Raw genomic sequence first — 19,932 nt, 5'->3', positions numbered from 1 at the left:
GTTGATTAGGCCATGGTTGATTAGGTCACAGGTTGATTAGGTCACGGGTTGATTAGGCCATGGTTGATTAGGTCAGGTTGATTAGGTCACAGGTTGATTAGGTCACGGGTTGATTATCTCCTGGAATGATCAGTAGACACCCAGCTAATATCAGATCCATCAATATTTCTTTTCATCTGGTGTGCTCACCTTGGGATGATTTCTGGGCTCAACGACCCCGCGGCCCGGTCCCCGACCAAGGCCTCCTGGTTGACGCTTCTAACCACGTCTCTAGCCAGCACACGATTGGACAACACGCCAAGTCAGACGAGCCCTCCTTTATATGAAAGTCGCTCACTCTTAACTGGTTACGAGTTGCTTGCAATATTACAGGCTTCCTTGCATGCTGTTATGCTGCCCCCGTGCGGTTCCTTGCAGCATCAATCAACATACAGGTATATAATAAAGGAATATGCCTTTAAGAAATGCACGATTGCAAGGTTTGGTGTTACGTGAAAGCCGTCGAAATCATCTTTGTGATTAATGGACAAGTGTTCATTAATCACAAAGGTCCTGCAAAGATGTTCATTCAAGGTCCTGCAAACTGCATTGATATGCAGGTTGTAGGACATACATACTCCGTCTGGGAATACTTGTGACGCACTGAATGCTGTAATTAGCAATCTGAAGCCACGATCAGAGTACACACTCAGATCAAATCTTGATTGCCTGCGCATCTAGTGGTTCAAACGTCTGGGATAACTAACCCGATACACATCACATAGAGGACAGTTCGCCAGTGGATTTTAATTCCCACTGAACCTAACCTAACCCAACCCAACCTAACCCCTAAGAAAATATATCGTAACCTAACCTAATCAACCTTGCGCCCTACTTCGATCAGTATAGGGAGGCTGGTGTCACTGGTGGCTTGGCTTAGTTTGGGGGCTCCAGGCTTGGCCTGACACTGTCTGGGGGCTCCAGGCTTGGCCTGACACTGTCTGGGGGCTCCAGGCTTGGCCTGACACTGTCTGGGGGCTCCAGACTTGGCCTGACACTGTCTGGGGGGCTCCAGGCTTGGCCTGACACTGTCTGGGGGGCTCCAGGCTTGGCCTGACACTGTCTGGGGGGCTCCAGGCTTGGCCTGACACTGTCTGGGGCTCCAGGCTTGGCCTGACACTGTCTGGGGGCTCCAGGCTTGGCCTGACACTGTCTGGGGGCTCCAGGCTTGGCCTGACACTGTCTGGGGGGCTCCAGGCTTGGCCTGACACTGTCTGGGGGGCTCCAGGCTTGGCCTGACACTGTCTGGGGCTCCAGGCTTGGCCTGACACTGTCTGGGGGGCTCCAGGCTTGGCCTGACACTGTCTGGGGCTCCAGGCTTGGCCTGACACTGTCTGGGGGCTCCTTACTTGGCCTGACACTGTCTGGGGGCTCCTTACTTGGCCTGACACTGTCTGGAGCTCCAGGCTTGGCCTGACACTGTCTGGGGCTCCAGGCTTGGCCTGACACTGTCTGGGGGGCTCCAGGCTTGGCCTGACACTGTCTGGGGCTCCAGGCTTGGCCTGACACTGTCTGGGGGGCTCCAGGCTTGGCCTGACACTGTCTGGGGGGCTCCAGGCTTGACCTGACACTGTCTGGGGCTCCAGGCTTGGCCTGACACTGTCTGGGGGGGCTCCAGGCTTGGCCTGACACTGTCTGGGGGGCTCCAGGCTTGGCCTGACACTGTCTGGGGCTCCAGGCTTGGCCTGACACTGTCTGGGGGCTCCAGGCTTGGCCTGACACTGTCTGGGGCTCCAGGCTTGGCCTGACACTGTCTGGGGGCTCCAGGCTTGGCCTGACACTGTCTGGGGCTCCAGGCTTGGCCTGACACTGTCTGGGGCTCCAGGCTTGGCCTGACACTGTCTGGGGCTCCAGGCTTGGCCTGACACTGTCTGGGGCTCCAGGCTTGGCCTGACACTGTCTGGGGGCTCCAGGCTTGGCCTGACACTGTCTGGGGGCTCCAGGCTTGGCCTGACACTGTCTGGGGCTCGAGTTACCAGTCACTATGGTCGTGACACCAACCTACTGACCAACCAATGAGTATACACCACCATGTAATCCTGCACACAGTCCAAGACTTACGTAAATCTCAGTGAATATACACCGAGAAACTGGGGCTTGTTTGGTGGGGAGTTTAATGGCCTGGCAACTGCACGAGGCTCGTTAAGTCAATCACAATACTTTGTTGTCTAACCAGCAAGTGTATATTATTCCTGAATATTGTCCAGGACTGGAGTATACTCTTAGTGTATATACAATGATGGCATTTAAGGGCAGAAAGTGATATCAGTCAAGGGCAGAAAGTAATGTCAACAAGGCCAGAAAGTGATGTCGGCCAAGGGCAGAAAGTGATCTCAGCCAAGGGCAGAAAGTGATGTCAGCCAAGGGCAGAAAGTAATGTCGGCCAAGGGCAGAAAGTAATGTCGGCCAAGGGCAGAAAGTAATGTCGGCCAAGGGCAGAAAGTGATGTCAGCCAAGGGCAGAAAGTAATGTCGGCCAAGGGCAGAAAGTAATGTCGGCCAAGGGCAGAAAGTAATGTCGGCCAAGGGCAGAAAGTAATGTCGGCCAAGGGCAGAAAGTGATGTCAGCCAAGGGCAGAAAGTAATGTCGGCCAAGGGCAGAAAGTAATGTCGGCCAAGGGCAGAAAGTGATGTCAGCCAAGGGCAGAAAGTGATGCAAATCATGACCAGTAGGGCTGGAAATATAAAAAAGAGAGTAGCGTAAGAAATAAATTTTGCGATTAGATTAATGAATTACTGAAGGAAAACAAATCAGAGAAAGAAAAGATGAAAGAAGATCCAACATAACATGTTGAGAAGAAAGAGGAGTAGAACTAAGAAACAGGAAGAAGCAAAATCCGAAGGATACATCTAGAGATAATTAAAGTCACTGGTCCGGAACATTTGTGGTTTTGCTTGAGTCAGCCCCCACGAGCTGACAATACCGTTCTCTGTTGCTACTGTAAACTTAAATATATGTCAGGAAAATTGTCAGTGGATCCCAGATGGATTCACCCTCCCATGACGTTAACTAGTGCTTTCCACTCATGTTGGCTGTTGGAGACTCGAACTGCGGACCCCATGTGTGTGAGGCAATAGCTCTATGGGCCAGATTCACGAAAGCACTTATGCAAGCACTTATGAACCTGTACATCTTTTCTCAATCTTTGGCGGCTTTGTTTCCAATTATTAAACAGCTCATGAGCTCCGAAGCACCAGGAGGCTGTTTATAACAATAACAACAGTTGAATGGGAAGTTTTCATGCTTGTAAACTGTTTAATAAATGTAACCAAAGCCGCCAAAGATTGAGGAAAGATGTACACGTTCGTAAGTGCTTGCGTAAGTGCTTTCGTGAATCTGGTCCTAGTGACTAGGCTATGAGTATTCTTAATAAGGAAAGTAATTAATTTTAAATTAACTAGTGTTTCTCATGGCTTAAAAATTTGGTTATGTGGTCAAGATCATTGTCGTAAGGTGATGCACTTGCCATTCTCAACTCTACTGTTCGGACACTGTTCATTGTTCGAATGGATGAGGATAAGGATTTGGGATGGGACGGGATTGAAGGAATGGTGCCCAACCACTTCCACGGTCTGGGATTGAACGCCGACCTGCATGAAGCGAGACCGTCGCTCTAGCGTCCAGCCCAAGTGATGTGTGTGTGTGTGTGTGTGTGTGTGTGTGTGTGTGTGTGTGTGTGTGTGTGTGTGTGTGTGTGTGTGTGTGTGTGTGTGTGTGTGTGATGTGCATATATGTTTGAAGTAAATATGATATTTACTTGTGTATTTACGTATATGTAATCATTTGTGTGTTTCAGCTCTCGGCTCAGCTACTCAACTATCAGCCGAAAGTTATACGTGCTCCCAAATCGGTCAATTTGTAGTGATACCATTACATCCAGTCGTAGAACACTAAGTGAAATGCAACGGAAATTTTCCATCCAGCAGTTTTCAGTGAAAGATGAAAGAGCAGTTGCCGGGTTGAAAGACTAGGTGAAAAGAAGAGTTGAATGGCTTTCATTGACCGAATGGTTTGACAGACAATTTGAAAGGTCAGTTCCTATGTGAGGAATTGAGGGGATAGATGAAATAGATGGCCACCCGAGAATAGACGATTTAGTGGATTAATTGATAAGCCAGATTGATAACAGGCTAAATGGACACATCTTATCTTGAGGTTATCTTGAGATGATTTCGGGGCTTTAGTGTCCCCGCGGTCCGGTCCTCGACCAGGCCTCCACCCCCAGGAAGCAGCCCGTGACAGCTGACTAACACCCAGGTACCTATTTTACTGCTAGGTAACAGGGGCATAGGGTGAAAGAAACTCTGCACTTTGTTTCTCGCCGGCGCCTGGGATCGAACCCAGGACCACAGGATCACAAGTCCAGCGTGCTGTCCGCTCGGCCGACCGGCTCACATATACACACTGGCTACATACAGAGTATACTACATGTATACTACATACTATACGTTGCCTACATGTAGAGTATACTGAAACGTAGATACACAAGCTAGAGGCAAATTATACTAGATATATCTATTCACATCGGCTAGACGCTAAATATATCAGATAGATACCTCTATATACATCGACTAGACGCTAAGTATACCACATACAATAGTGTCATACAATAGCATAATACAATAGTAGGAATAATACATCAGTAGTTATAATGAAATAGTTAAAATACAGCTGAAATTATAATACAGCATAATTCTATCTTCTATTGCATTATTATCTCTCTCATCTTCTGGTGTGTGATTTAGTCATCATATCTTCAACTACATTATTGTGACTCATCGTCTGTCATACAACAGAAAAATACAGCTGTAGTTTTACTACAAGAGTAGTTCACTTACAACAGTAATTGTATTGTGTGTCAAGTTGGTTAACTGATGTTCTATACTTTATGTTAAGTTTATTTTAGGGTTTTTTAATACTTGTAGTGTTAAGCTTATTTGGTGTTCTGTCTGTCTGTCTGTCTGTCTGTCTGTCTGTCTGTCTGTCTGTCTGTCTCTCTCTCTCTCTCTCTCTCTCTCTCTGTCTTTCTCTCTGTCTTTCTCACTGTCTTTCTCTCTGTCTTTCTCACTGTCTTTCTCACTGTCTTTCTCTCTGTCTTTCTCTCTGTCTTTCTCTCTGTCTTTCTCTCTGTCTTTCTCACTGTCTTTCTCTCTGTCTTTCTCACTGTCTTTCTCTCTGTCTTTCTCACTGTCTTTCTCTCTGTCTTTCTCTCTGTCTTTCTCACTGTCTTTCTCTCTGTCTTTCTCTCTGTCTTTCTCTCTGTCTTTCTCTCTGTCTTTCTCACTGTCTTTCTCTCTGTCTTTCTCACTGTCTTTCTCTCTGTCTTTCTCACTGTCTTTCTCTCTGTCTTTCTCTCTGTCTTTCTCTCTGTCTTTCTCTCTGTCTTTCTCACTGTCTTTCTCACTGTCTTTCTCACTGTCTTTCTGTCTTTCTTACTGTCTTTCTCTCTGTCTTTCTCACTGTCTTTCTCTCTGTCTTTCTCTCTGTCTTTCTCTCTGTCTTTCTCACTGTCTTTCTCTCTGTCTTTCTCACTGTCTTTCTCTCTGTCTTTCTCACTGTCTTTCTCTCTGTCTTTCTCACTGCCTTTCTCTCTGTCTTTCTCTCTGTCTTTCTCACTGTCTTTCTCACTGTCTTTCTCTCTGTCTTTCTCACTGTCTTTCTCTCTGTCTTTCTCACTGTCTTTCTCTCTGTCTTTCTCACTGTCTTTCTCTCTGTCTTTCTCACTGTCTTTCTCTCTGTCTTTCTCTCTGTCTTTCTCACTGTCTTTCTCACTGTCTTTCTCACTGTCTTTCTCTCTGTCTTTCTCACTGTCTTTCTCTCTGTCTTTCTCTCTGTCTTTCTCTCTGTCTTTCTCACTGTCTTTCTCTCTGTCTTTCTCACTGTCTTTCTCTCTGTCTTTCTCTCTGTCTTTCTCTCTGTCTTTCTCACTGTCTTTCTCTCTGTCTTTCTCTCTGTCTTTCTCACTGTCTTTCTCACTGTCTTTCTCACTGTCTTTCTCTCTGTCTTTCTCTCTGTCTTTCTCTCTGTCTTTCTCTCTGTCTTTCTCTCTGTCTTTCTCTCTGTCTTTCTCTCTGTCTTTCTCTCTGTCTTTCTCACTGTCTTTCTCACTGTCTTTCTCACTGTCTTTCTCTCTGTCTTTCTCACTGTCTTTCTCTCTGTCTTTCTCACTGTCTTTCTCTCTGTCTTTCTCACTGTCTTTCTCTCTGTCTTTCTCACTGTCTTTCTCTCTGTCTTTCTCACTGTCTTTCTCACTGTCTTTCTCTCTGTCTTTCTCACTGTCTTTCTCACTGTCTTTCTCACTGTCTTTCTCTCTGTCTTTCTCACTGTCTTTCTCTCTGTCTTTCTCACTGTCTTTCTCTCTGTCTTTCTCACTGTCTTTCTCTCTGTCTTTCTCACTGTCTTTCTCACTGTCTTTCTCTCTGTCTTTCTCACTGTCTTTCTCTCTGTCTTTCTCTCTGTCTTTCTCTCTGTCTTTCTCACTGTCTTTCTCTCTGTCTTTCTCACTGTCTTTCTCTCTGTCTTTCTCTCTGTCTTTCTCACTGTCTTTCTCACTGTCTTTCTCTCTCTCTCTCTCTCTCTCTGTCTTTCTCACTGTCTTTCTCACTGTCTTTCTCTCTGTCTTTCTCTCTGTCTTTCTCACTGTCTTTCTCTCTGTCTTTCTCACTGTCTTTCTCTCTGTCTTTCTCACTGTCTTTCTCTCTGTCTTTCTCACTGTCTTTCTCACTGTCTTTCTCACTGTCTTTCTCACTGTCTTTCTCACTGTCTTTCTCACTGTCTTTCTCTCTGTCTTTCTCTCTGTCTTTCTCTCTGTCTTTCTCTCTGTCTTTCTCTCTGTCTTTCTCTGTCTTTCTCACTGTCTTTTTCACTGTCTTTCTCACTGTCTTTCTCTCTCTCTCTCTCTCTCTCTCTCTCTCTCTGTCTTTCTATCTTTCTATCTTTCTCTCTGTCTTTCTCTCTGTCTTTCTCTCTGTCTTTCTCACTGTCTTTCTCTCTGTCTTTCTCTCTGTCTTTCTCTCTGTCTTTCTCACTGTCTTTCTCTCTGTCTTTCTCACTGTCTTTCTCTCTGTCTTTCTCACTGTCTTTCTCTCTGTCTTTCTCACTGTCTTTCTCTCTGTCTTTCTCACTGTCTTTCTCTCTGTCTTTCTCACTGTCTTTCTCTCTGTCTTTCTCACTGTCTTTCTCTCTGTCTTTCTCACTGTCTTTCTCTCTGTCTTTCTCACTGTCTTTCTCTCTGTCTTTCTCACTGTCTCTCTCTCTCTCTCTCTCTCTCTCTCTCTCTCTCTCTCTCTCTCTCTCTCTCTCTCTCTCTCTCTCTCTCTCTCTCTCTCTCTCACCCAGTTTCTGGCAACCTCCGCCTCCAGGAACCTAACGGAACACAGAGCCACGCCCTCTACACTTTTTCCTCGGCCCAAATAAACATTAAAAGCTTATTCTCCCTTTTTCAATTGCAACCAGACATTAGAAGCTCCTGGCGGCCCCTCATCTGTGAAGTTGTGTATTGTGGAATGGCTTTACCCTGTCCCAGTATATTTTTTTTTTTGAGATATATACAAGAGTTGTTACATGGTTGTAGAGCCACTAGTACGCGTAGCGTTTCGGGCAGGTCCCTGGAATACGATCCCCGCCGCGAAGAATTGTTTTTTCATCCAAGTACACATTTTACTGTTGCGTTAAACAGAGGCTACAGTTAAGGAATTGCGCCCAGTAAATCCTCCCCGGCCAGGATACGAACCCATGACATAGCGCTCGCGGAACGCCAGGCGAGTGTCTTACCACTACACCGCGGAGACTGTATTATACAAATACAAATGTTTATTCAGGTAAAGTAAATACATACAAGGTGAAACGCAAAAGTTGATGGATTTATAGATAGAGCTAATACATACAATGCCTAAAGCCAATGCCTTATATTAATTTTGTTCAATAGATTGATTTTTGTGTGCCTTTTGAATATAAATTTGTAATAGATTCTGAAGCCCTACGAGGCTGTTTATGAAAATAATAACCTTGGGTTGTGGAATTTCAATGCTCGTAAACTATTTAATGCCTGTAACAAAGCAAGATGTACAGGTTTCGTACATCTAATATATCTAATATTATTACACTAATATAATGTTATTAGTGGGAACTGAAGCTTCTCGGGGGTGGAACACGTAATTAAAATTATATTTTAATAAAGTATTTTCTTATTTAGCAATAATAACCAAAAATATATGCCAATTTTTTCTAATTTTAGGGATTCAAATGCAGAACTTAACTTCTTGGCTTCCTCGAATGCTAATGTGTGATCAAGAATACTGTTATGAGTCAATTAACGCACATCACAGTCTAAGGGTTTAATATGGTGTCATGATTTTAAACCAGGCTTCTAGAATTGGTTCCTTTGGTGACCAGACCACACATTAGAAAGTGAAGGGACGACGACGTTTCGGTCCGCCCTGGACCATTCTCAAGTCGAATGTGTGAACGGTCCACACAAACGACTTGACGTCCCTTCACTTTCTAGTGTGTGGTTTGGTCCACATATTTCAACCACGTTATTGTGACTCCTCGTCTGCATTTGGTTCCTATGGGTTACTGTGGGTTCCTGTGGGTTCCTATGGGTTCCTGTGGGTTCCTATGGGTTCCTGTGGGTTCCTATGGGTTCCTATGGGTTCCTGTGGGTTCCTGTGGGGTTCCTGTGGGTTTCTATGGGTTCCTATGGGTTCCTGTGGGTTCCTGTGGGTTTCTATGGGTTCCTATGGGTTCCTATAGGTTCCTGTGGGTTCCTGTGGGTTCCTATGGGTTCCTGTGGGGTTCCTGTGGGTTTCTATGGGTTCCTATGGGTTCCTATGGGTTCCTATGGGTTTCTATGGGTTCCTATGGGTTCCTGTGGGTTCCTGTGGGTTCCTGTGGGTTCCTATGGGTTCCTATGGGTTCCTATGGGTTCCTATGGGTTCCTGTGGGTTCCTGTGGGTTCCTATGGGTTCCTATGGGTTCCTATGGGTTCCTATGGGTTCCTGTGGGTTCCTATGGGTTCCTATGGGTTCCTGTGGGTTCCTGTGGGTTCCTGTGGGTTCCTGTGGGTTCCTATGGGTTCCTATGGGTTCCTATGGGTTCCTGTGGGTTCCTGTGGGTTCCTATGGGTTCCTATGGGTTCCTATGGGTTCCTGTGGGTTCCTGTGGGTTCCTGTGGGTTCCTGTGCTCCAGCAGGACATCTAATGTTCATTGTAAATAAATGATTGTCATATGCTCCCCACCAGAGGAATTTTTGTTGAATTATCTGATAGCAAAAGTAGAAGATTAGGTAATCAAGTCACTTGATTAGATTTGGAGACAGTGACGAGACGACGACGTTTCGGTCCGTCTTGAATCATTCTCAAGTCGATTGTGAGAATGAACCAGGTCTCACAATCTCACAATAAGAGAATGGTCTTACAATCGACTTGAGAATGGTCCAGGACGGACCGAAACGTCGTCGTCCCTTCACCTTCTAGTGTGTGGTCTGGTCAAGACCATTCTCAAGTCTTCAATCGACTTGAGAATGGTCCAGGACGGACCGAAACGTCGTCGTCCCTTCACTTTCTAGTGTGTAGTCTGATCAACATATTTCAGCCACGTTATTGTGACTCCTCGTCTACTGATTAGAAGACTTGCATTATATACGTTGTACACAACGAGGAGTGGCTTAGATCCTGTGTACACTTACTGATTCTTCACCCTTTCCTCAGGTACTCCCCCGACACTCCCGAGGACCAGTTGACGGAGTTCCAGAAGGCGGCGAGGTACGGACAGGAAGACAGGGAGGACTGTCAATATGAGTATCCCTGTCTTGTCCAACCCCTCGACCTCCTTCTGTACATCTACGACTACTGGAAGGGTGTGGAGTAGATGACTGTCTACCCACGGGACTCAAGACCAGCACTATGCTGCCAGCTACTTGTATCGACATTGAAATATTCTGCAGCTGTACCCGAGAGAGAGCTGGTTGCAGCGGATCTTGTCACTGCAAGAAACTTGCAAAGACTTATGACAAAAACTCAGAGGCCCTCTCGTTCCAGATTGCAAGTTGTCCTGTTCTTGCCTCTCGGTGCTGCAATTCTTTACGCAGATGCGTCAAGAATAAGAGTGACACAAAGTGAACATTTACACATTCTTAAAGAATGACTTTACTAAGAACTGATATGTTATATGTCTTCCGGTAAGAACATTTAATTGTTGCACCTGACAGACAGGTACGAGAATACTTAAGGTGTATATAATTTTATAACATTTAATATATACAACGAACAATTTCATATATTATTTTGACTCTTGAACAATAAATCGTTTGTTGATTAAGTGGTGAAATAGTGGCATAGTGCCCCAGGGAAGAAAATAGTGACATAGTGCCCCAGGGAAGAAAATAGTGGCATAGTGCCCCAGGGAAGAAAATATTGGCATAGTGCCCCAGGGAAGAAAATAGTGGCATAGTGCCCCAGGGAAGAAAATAGTGGCATAGTGCCCCCAGGGAAGAAAATAGTGGTATAGTGCCCCAGGGAAGGAAATAGTGGCATAGTGCCCCAGGGAAGGAAATAGTGGCATAGTGCCCCAGGGAAGGAAATAGTGGGATAGTGCCCCAGGGAAGGAAATAGTGGGATAGTGCCCCAGGGAAGGAAATAGTGGGATAGTGCCCCAGGGAAGGAAATAGTGGGATAGTGCCCCAGGGAATGAAATAGTGGCATAGTGCCCCAGGGAATGAAATAGTGGCATTAGTGCCCCAGGGAATAAAATAGTGGCATAGTGCCCCAGGGAAGGAAATAGTGGCATAGTGCCCCAGGGAAGGAAATAGTGGTATAGTGCCCCAGGGAAGGAAATAGTGGCATTGTGCCCCAGGGAAGGAAATAGTGGTATAGTGCCCCAGGGAAGGAAATAGTGGTATAGTGCCCCAGGGAAGAAAATAGTGGCATAGTGCCCCAGGGAAGGAAATAGTGGCATAGTGCCCCAGGGAAGAAAATAGTGGGATAGTGCCCCAGGGAAGGAAATAGTGGCATAGTGCCCCAGGGAAGGAAATAGTGGCATAGTGCCCCAGGGAAGAAAATAGTGACATAGTGCCCCAGGGAAGAAAATAGTGGCATAGTGCCCCAGGGAAGGAAATAGTGGCACAGTGCCTCAGGGAAGGAAATAGTGGCACAGTGCCCCAGGGAAGGAAATAGTGGCATAGTGCCCCAGGGAAGGAAATAGTGGCACAGTGCCTCAGGGAAGAAAATAGTGGCACAGTGCCTCAGGGAAGAAAATAGTGGCACAGTGCCTCAGGGAATGAGACAATATAGAACAAACGACACTAAGATAAAAAAAGATAACAAACACAATTAATCCAAGATTCAACAGACTGCTTGAAAGCAAAAAAAATGACTAAAGAATGCATAATAACCTTTAAATCAAAGAAGAAGTAAATAGATGATGTAGAAGATAAGCGAGGTTAGTACAAATACATGTATCAAATGAGTTGCCCAATCAGTTCCACAGTGACATTACCCATCACATGTGAGGCAACGTTAATCCGCGAACAAGGCATCGCGAGCCGCATAAGGGCAAGTTAGGGTGGTACAGTGGTAGAGAACGCGGCTGGTAATCTCTCGATTACAATTAAGAGAATCAACTAGGTGCCTAACAACCCTAGTTGATTATCTCATTACCCTTGTTTATATAGAAAAAGTGCACAATCGTTTTCATCCTGGGTTCCTTGTTATGAACAAGTGAACATCTGGAACATAAAGGGGAAATGTCTGAAATACTGATCACGCCAATTAATAAGTAAATTTTAATCCATTTAATCAGGGGGAGCCGGTCGGCCGAGCGGACAGCACACTGGACTTGTGATCCTGTGGTCCTGGGTTCGATCCCAGGCGCCGGCGAGAAACAATGGGCAAAGTTTCTTTCACCCTATGCCCCTGTTACCTAGCAGTAAAATAGGTACCTGGGTGTTAGTCAGCTGTCACGGGCTGCTTTCTGGGGGTGGAGGCCTGGTCGAGGACCGGGCCGCGGGGACACGAAAGCCCCGAAATCATCTCAAGATAACCTCAAGATTGCCCAATTTTGCTAAATTCCATAAAAGCAAAAGCAATCATAATGTTGTCAAAATGATCTATAAATCCATCAACTTTTGTATCTTACCTTGTATGTATGTACCTTACCTGAATAAACATTTATTATTATTATTATTTATAAGAGTTACATGAACCTACAGCCTAAATTAGTCTTAAAACAAACATGATTGCTAGGAAAAAATAAGATCGGAAGGATTTATATATTTTCTAGCTCCCAATGTGTACTTACACTAATTTCAGGATGAAGCATTAATATTTATTTATTTATTTATTATATACAATATTTATTTATTTATTATATACAATATTTATGTATTTATTTATATACATTGGGTTTGAAAGAATACATAGCATAGTATTTACAATCTTGTAAAGCAACTAGTACGCGCAGCGTTTCGGGCAGGTCCTTAATCTAACGGATAATAATAGATTTCTACATACAGAAATCACAATAGCGTGATGCATCAAATGAACAAATCCACAAGGGCGGGTCTGGGAGCCTCTCGGACGTAGGTTCGAACCCTCGTCACTGCCCCTTGTGGATTTGTTCAGTTCACTTGCCTCTTACCTTATATTAGAGTAGCATATTCGATTCTGGGTACGTTGGCCTTGGAGTAGATGTTACGAAGCCCGTGTATACACAACGCAATCTACTAAGCACTATACGATCACGGCCGAAGCCCGTGTATACACAACGCAATCTACTAAGCACTATACGATCACGGCCGAAGCTCGTGGTTCTTGGGTGTTTATGTATCCCAGCTTAAGCTCTCAGTGCTGGCGTGACAGAAGGCGAGTTAGGTGATTTCTCCTGCTAGAATTGGCCTGGCTGTAGCGCCCTCAGGAGGGTCTCACGTGGTAACGAGGGCACGGCTGCGCCCTAACTGCCCTCGACTCGTTGCTTGACGCCGACGTCAACATAGCCAACGAAAACAATGGCGAGAAGCACTTTGTATAATTTGGAAGTTTAAAGATTAGGCGGAACAGGTAAGGCCAAGTGTTATTATCTAAATTAATTAATCATATAAGTAATGTGGTCCAACCTTTAATTTATGTGTGGCCGGGTTACAGGTTTTCCGTACACTCCGCAAGAAAGAAATGCATTGTTTTGTATACAATTTATTCAAACCAAACCTCAACCTTAGATAGTGTGCCCATTTATGCAGTTTTCATTTGGTATTTTGTCATTTTGTATTAAACAACAAAGATAACGAGGGCAGGCGAAGAGTCACAATAACGTGGCTAAAGTATGATGACCAGACCACACACTAGGATGTGAAGGGACGACGACGTTTCGCTCCGTCCTGGACCATTCTCAAGTCGATTGGGAATTGTCAATAGACAATCGACTTGAGAATGGTCCAAGACGGACCGAAACGTCGTCGTCCCTTGACATTCTAGTGTGTGGTCTGGTCATCATAACGAGGGTATTTGCCATTGGAAATTGGCAGACCAATACGGCCTTCCTTCTCTCTCTCGAGAATTCCCTAAATCTCACTGCTAAGAACAAATTGAATCTCAACTATAGAGACCCATTAACAATCAGAAGCGTCCTGATGGGGACACGATACTTCCCTGGAAACATGATTGGTAGATTATTTTAGAATGCAAATGTGCATTCAATATGTGAATGCAAATGTGTGCATTTACTTGTCAATACCTGTCTCTGACGCATTGGATCTGAAGATGCATGCCATGAATTTCAGGAAAACTGTAAAAGGCCCATACGTGGCAGCTCCTGTTTATATCTACCCAAAATCTTACAGACCAACACTTTAGATAAACAAACTCAAGGCCCTATTATTCCAGCGTTTTAGAAACGTGAACCAAAGTGGAAACGCTGACTGAGCCCAAAATACAGACCCAAGCTCTATAGAAAACGAGAAAGTTTGTGAAACCTAACTGTTATGTGAGTGACACTTAATATGAAACGAAATATCATTAGAACTCACTGAAAAAAAGACAGAAGATTTTTAAAGAATAATGTGTTTACATTTTTTCTAGTCATAAGGCTTACCATTACTAGGAGAGGGAGAGAAGAAAATACTGAAAATACAATTTAAGGGCAAACAATAAAGTTCTCCTTGAATGCCTTTTATTCTCTTCGCTGTGGTCCTCAAAACACACACACACGGCCGTAGTCCTAAGGGCCTGGGCTCGATTACTGGTCGAGGCAGAAACAAACATGCAGAGTTTATTTCACCCTGATGCGCCTGTTCACCTAGAAGTATATAGGTACCTGGGAGTTCTTCAGCCGTTGTGGGTTGCATCCTGGGAGTGTGTATATATATATATATATATATATATATATATATATATATATATATATATATATATATATATATATATATATATATATATATATATATATATATATATATATATATATATATATATATATATATATATATATATGTCGTACTAGTAGCCAGAACTCACTTCTGAGCCTAGTATGCAAGGCCCGATTTGCCTAATAAGCCAAGTTTTCATGAATTAATTGCTTTTCGACTACCTAACCTAACCTAACCTAACTTTTTCGGCTACCTAACCTAACCTTACCTATAAAGATAGGTTAGGTTAGGTTAGGTAGGGTTGGTTAGGTTCGGTCATATATCTACGTTAATTTTAACTCCAATAAAAAAAAATTCACCTCTTACATAATGAAATGGGTAGCTTTATCATTTCATAAGAAAAAAAATAGAGAAAATATATTAATTCAGGAAAACTTGGCTTATTAGGCAAATCGGGCCTTGCATAGTAGGCTGAAAAGTGAGTTCTGGCTACTAGGTACGACATATATATATATATATATATATATATATATATATATATATATATATATATATATATATATATATATATATATATATATATATATATATACACATTACACTTTCTTCACCTATTGCTGTTTCTTGATTTACCACTCCCCTACTTCTTCATCCACGCCTATTCCTGTTTATTCCTCCTCTACTCTTCCTTCTTCACTACTTTCATTTCATGTTTTATTGACTATAACATTTTCAAAATGTTTCAATATACCTCAAAATTTCGCTTATATGAAAGGGAGCAGTATAGGCCAGTCTGGTTGTATAGTCATACTTAAAAATACTTGTCATGACAAAGACGGTAGTTATGTATATGTATGATTTGTATGTATTCTCTGATTTTGTGTATTTGTATGTTGTATTTTATCACATATATATTTGTCATCTTTGTATTTTATCATAAGGATGTATTATGAAATGCTGCATTTTATGCTATATATTTAATCTGCTGTTGTATTTTATTCCATGTATATTTCATCCTGTTTAATCTTTTATATATATATATATATATATATATATATATATATATATATATATATATATATATATATATATTCTACCATGTATATTTTATCTTATGTTGTATTTTATCCCATGTATTATATATTATGCTGTATTTATCCCATGTATATTTTATACATTATGCTGTATTTATCCCATGTATATTTTATACATTATGCTGTATTTATCGCATGTATATTTTATTCCACATACATGTTATACCATCCATTCTCCTGTTTAGATAGTAGTTAGTTTTAGTACCTATGTATACCATAGTACAAAGTTTGACGTACTGAGTAATTAGATAGTAGAATTCGGTCTATTCATATATACAGTCCGAAAAAAATAAGCTAAAAAACAGACTTAAATACTCCTAGGCCTAGTATAGCATACATATGTGCTATATTGGGCCTCAGATATCGTGTATTAGGCCTAGAAAGGTTAGGTTAGTTCAGTTTGTCTTTGCAACATAAGTTGAAAACTTTTTCACGGTTTGTCCAAATTCACTAGTACGGATTTCTACTTTCTAATTGTGTTATACGTCGGTATATACTATGGTCCTCATCGTTACTATAAGTACTATTGAAACATGAGGATGGCCTGTTTTCCACTATGTTCATTTTATCTAATGTTTATTTTTCTTATGCTGTATTTGAACCAATGATGCGTGCGTGTGTGTGTGTGTGTTTCCGTGATTGTGTGAATGGATGAGAGATAGTGAATGACTTACACAATAAACAATGAATGACGTGATTAGTTCTTGAACACCAATGAGTTTAGGAAGCATTTATCTCTGCGGAAAAAAGACATCAGAACCCAAATTCAATTCTTTACCAATAGACGAGTCACCCCTCTTGGTCACTGCTAGAAAAGCTTGGTCAGTCAATTAATGCATCAATTCTAGTAACTAGAAAACCAACATTCAATACAGTATGTATAAAAATAGAAGATATATAAATATTTATATTTATATTATTATCCTTTAAAAAACCTTATTCAATTAGCTAAAATTGCATAAAGAATCATTATACTCACTTTCCATTGGCCAGCAATCACAGGTTGCCTCAGTAAGAGAATATAAAATTTAACACCTGTTTTAACAATTTGTTAATAAACAATAAACAAATACATTACCATTTTTCACGTGTTTCGAAATGTTACTTATTTGATGTTTTTATATTTATTTACAATATATATTCTGTTATCAACAACGGAATCTTTCAAGTCTTTTGAAAATAAAAATAAAGTCTCAAGTGAATACTTTTATTTCTTCCCACTTCGCTTAATTTATAAAATAATAAACATATAAATAGATAAAATAACTAAAAATAAATCTTGAGAATCTGTATAACCATACATATAGTGATACATGTATCAGAATAACGCGTACACACAGTGATACATGTCTCAGTATACCCATACGTACAGTGACACATGTATCAGTATAACTATACATAGTCACACAAGTTTCCTGTATTGGACAGAAGCTTCAACAGGTTTTACTGGATTGAACAATGCAGACGGATCAGTCTGAACGTTAGCTTATGCTAACGTCAAAACGCTTGGGCGGGGCTACTAGCAAAGGCATGCTAAGCTGTGATTGGTGAGCATGAACGTGACGTCAGCCAGCTTCCTGAAGGAGGCTGGCTAGCGATTGGTAGACGTGAACGTGACGTCATCACCAGTAGGCGGGGTTTCATGAGAAGAATCGGAGAGTTGAGATACCAATGGGATGGGAAGTGGGTAGGGATTGGTTGGGGGCCATTGTCCCCCCTCCCACGGAGAGGGGTCAAGGCCCCCCCCCCCGTCTCAGGAAAGGATCGTGGGTAGGGTTGAATACTCTCCATCAGTGTGCACTAGGATTTAGTGATGAGTGTTCTTTCGTGTATCTAGACTCACCTGTACCAGACTCACTCTTGAATACACAGGTAAGCATTCGTGAGGTTATAGGTTCAGCGAGACTACGTCACAGTTCGTGACATCATAAGTCGTGACGTCACAGTTCGTGATATCATGGGTCGTGATGTCACAGTTCGTAATTCACTCAAATTCACGTAATTCACTCGAATCATTCAACGTAGCACAAAACTATTAACCTGAACTAACTCTCTCAAACACTTAAAATATTCTACATTTCCTGCAAGCTTCCAAAAATATATTACCCGTGAATATGGAGGAGATGAACAAGGTTTGAAGTATAGGAACAGAACTTTAACCGTGCTTCTTGCAGGTCCGCGTTCGATCCCCGATGGTCCAAGTGGTTATAAGAACCATCCTTTGCTACTGTCCTATCCCGGTTCCTTGTCCTCATATCCCAACTCCTTGTCCTAATATCCCAGCTTCTTGTCCTCATATCTCTGCTGAGGGAGATTACCTTGAGGTTATCTTGAGATGATTTCGGGGCTTAGTGTCCCCGCGGCCCGGTCCTCGACCAGGCCTCCTTTTTCTTACCCCCCCCCCCCCAGGAAGCAGCCCGTAGCAGCTGTCTAACTCCAAGGTACCTATTTACTGCTAGGTGACAGGGGCATCAGAGTGAAAGAAACATTTTGCCTATTTGTTTCCGCCTCCACCGGGGGATCGAACCCGGAACCTCAAGACTACGAATCCGAAGCGCTGTCCACTCATCACAGCTCCTTGTCCTCATATCCCTTCCTAGAGCATTAAAGTCATACTGGCCAAGCTAAGCACTTTCTCCTGATTATTACCGCACCTTTCCAAGCACTTAGTCTATCTCATATCCCTTCTTGAGGGAGATGATCCTGGCCTCAGGCGCCACCATGCAACGTGGAGAGATGATGGTTTAATATTCACGGGAGCGAGCGTTATGGTGGCTCTGGGTACATAATACAGTCTGTATCTCCCTGCGATTACGGTACAGCTGTGAGTGGGTCTTTGACACGGAGGCCGCGTGCCTCTGTGTGTGTACTCATCTATTTGGGCTTGCGGGGGTTGAGCTCTGGCTTTTTGGTCCCGCCTCTCAACTGTCAATCAACTGGTGTACAGGTTCCTGAGCCTATTGGGCTGTATTATATCTACATTTGAAACTGTGTATGGAGTCAGCCTCCACCACATCACTTCCTAGTGCATTCCATTTACTAACTACTCTGACACTGAAAAAATTCTTTCTAACGTCTCTGTGGCTCATCTGGGTACTAAGTTTCCACCTGTGTCCCCTTGTTCGCGTCCCGTGTGTGTCCCGTGTCGTGTGTGTGTGTGTGTGTGTGTGTGTGTGTGTGTGTGTGTGTGTGTGTGTGTGTGTGTGTGTGTGTGTGTGTGTGTGTGTGTGTGTGTGTGTGTGTGTGTGATAACTGCCTCTCTCCAGTCAAGCAATGCACATCAAAGTCTTTTGAAACAAAATGTATTCATTAAAGAATATTGCTATAGAATAGTGTTGAGGGCGTGATGGTATAAGCTCTGTTGCGTGCCGTGATGAGGCGTGATGATGTGTAATAAATTAAAAATTCCTACATTGTGTTACAGATGTGATGGCGAGACCTCTAGTTGCTGTAGTCGCGATAGTCGCGGTGGCGACGACGGCCGCAAGCAGCATGGACGACACCATCCACTCGCTATTAGCGATGTCGCCTAAGGGCGAAATGGGCAGGTTTTTCCTCAACTACGACCACACCTACTCCTTCAACACCACGGTCCCGGTGACCATGCCCCTGCTCTCTTTCACCCTGCCCGGCGCGGGCGACTTCTCCACCACAGGGGCCACCACAAGCTCCTACAGCGCCCTGGGCTACATTATATTCTTCCTTTTGGGGGGCTTTGTGTTCAGCCTCTACACCACCGCCCCGGGCGCCGCCGGCAGGGAGAACACTGATGGAGATGCGCTTCAGGAGCTCCAGTTAGTTAGGCTGGTGCTGGAGACGGTCTGGAACCTTCCGGAAGTGCTCAACTGCAGGAACTGTGCCAAGCAAGCCGTCTGTAAGGCGTATGCTGATCCACAAGACTATGGTTTCCTGGCCTCGGCTCTCAGATTCCTTGTGGCGTAAGTGCTGCTTTATCCAACCTGTCCTCTTAAAAAGAACGTCGCTTTTGGCCGTTTGCCCGTATGGCCGAATTTGGACGTAATTTGAAAATAAAAAAAATATGAAAATAAATTTGGGATTTTTTTTTTCAACAACAGTAAGTTAAGGGTCCTCTGATAGGTTAGGTGGGCAGGAAATTCTCATAAAGTTTCAAAACGTTATGAAAAACGTTCTCTTTATCATATTCATGAATCCCACTCTCGTGGCTCTACGACCTGTCCTCACACCCAACGTACGTCGTATTTATTACGGAATCAACCAATCCGTTAAAAATGCGAATGTTTTGTACTCTGTACAAAGTACTCTGTACTGTACTCTGTACAAAGTACTCTGTACTGTACTCTGTACAAAGTACTCTGTACTGTACTCTGTACAAAGTACTCTGTACAAAGTACTCTGTACTGTACTCTGTACAAAGTACTCTGTACTGTACTCTGTACTGTACAAAGTACTCTGTACTG

General features: G+C 43.2%; 2 protein-coding genes across 2 annotated transcripts in view; both read left to right on the top strand.

Moving 5' to 3' along the window:
* LOC138358569 (uncharacterized) overlaps nt 1-14,198 on the top strand; it is a 28,267-nt gene extending 14,069 nt beyond the window's left edge. The window contains exon 3 of the mRNA XM_069316632.1: nt 9,751-14,198. Coding sequence (XP_069172733.1) covers nt 9,751-9,910 — 160 coding nt within the window. The 3' untranslated portion in view covers nt 9,911-14,198. The remainder of the gene's footprint in view (nt 1-9,750) is intronic.
* A 2,939-nt stretch (nt 14,199-17,137) lies between these two features.
* The window catches only part of LOC123774833 (uncharacterized), a 5,523-nt gene continuing 2,728 nt past the window's right edge, over nt 17,138-19,932 (top strand). The window contains exons 1-2 of the mRNA XM_045769492.2: nt 17,138-17,365; nt 18,918-19,431. Coding sequence (XP_045625448.2) covers nt 18,923-19,431 — 509 coding nt within the window. The 5' untranslated portion in view covers nt 17,138-17,365; nt 18,918-18,922. The remainder of the gene's footprint in view (nt 17,366-18,917; nt 19,432-19,932) is intronic.

The sequence above is a fragment of the Procambarus clarkii genome, chromosome 84 (genome assembly GCF_040958095.1).
Source record: "Procambarus clarkii isolate CNS0578487 chromosome 84, FALCON_Pclarkii_2.0, whole genome shotgun sequence".
Taxonomy (NCBI): Eukaryota; Metazoa; Arthropoda; class Malacostraca; order Decapoda; family Cambaridae; genus Procambarus; species Procambarus clarkii.
This window is presented reverse-complemented; position numbering and strand designations above follow the sequence as displayed.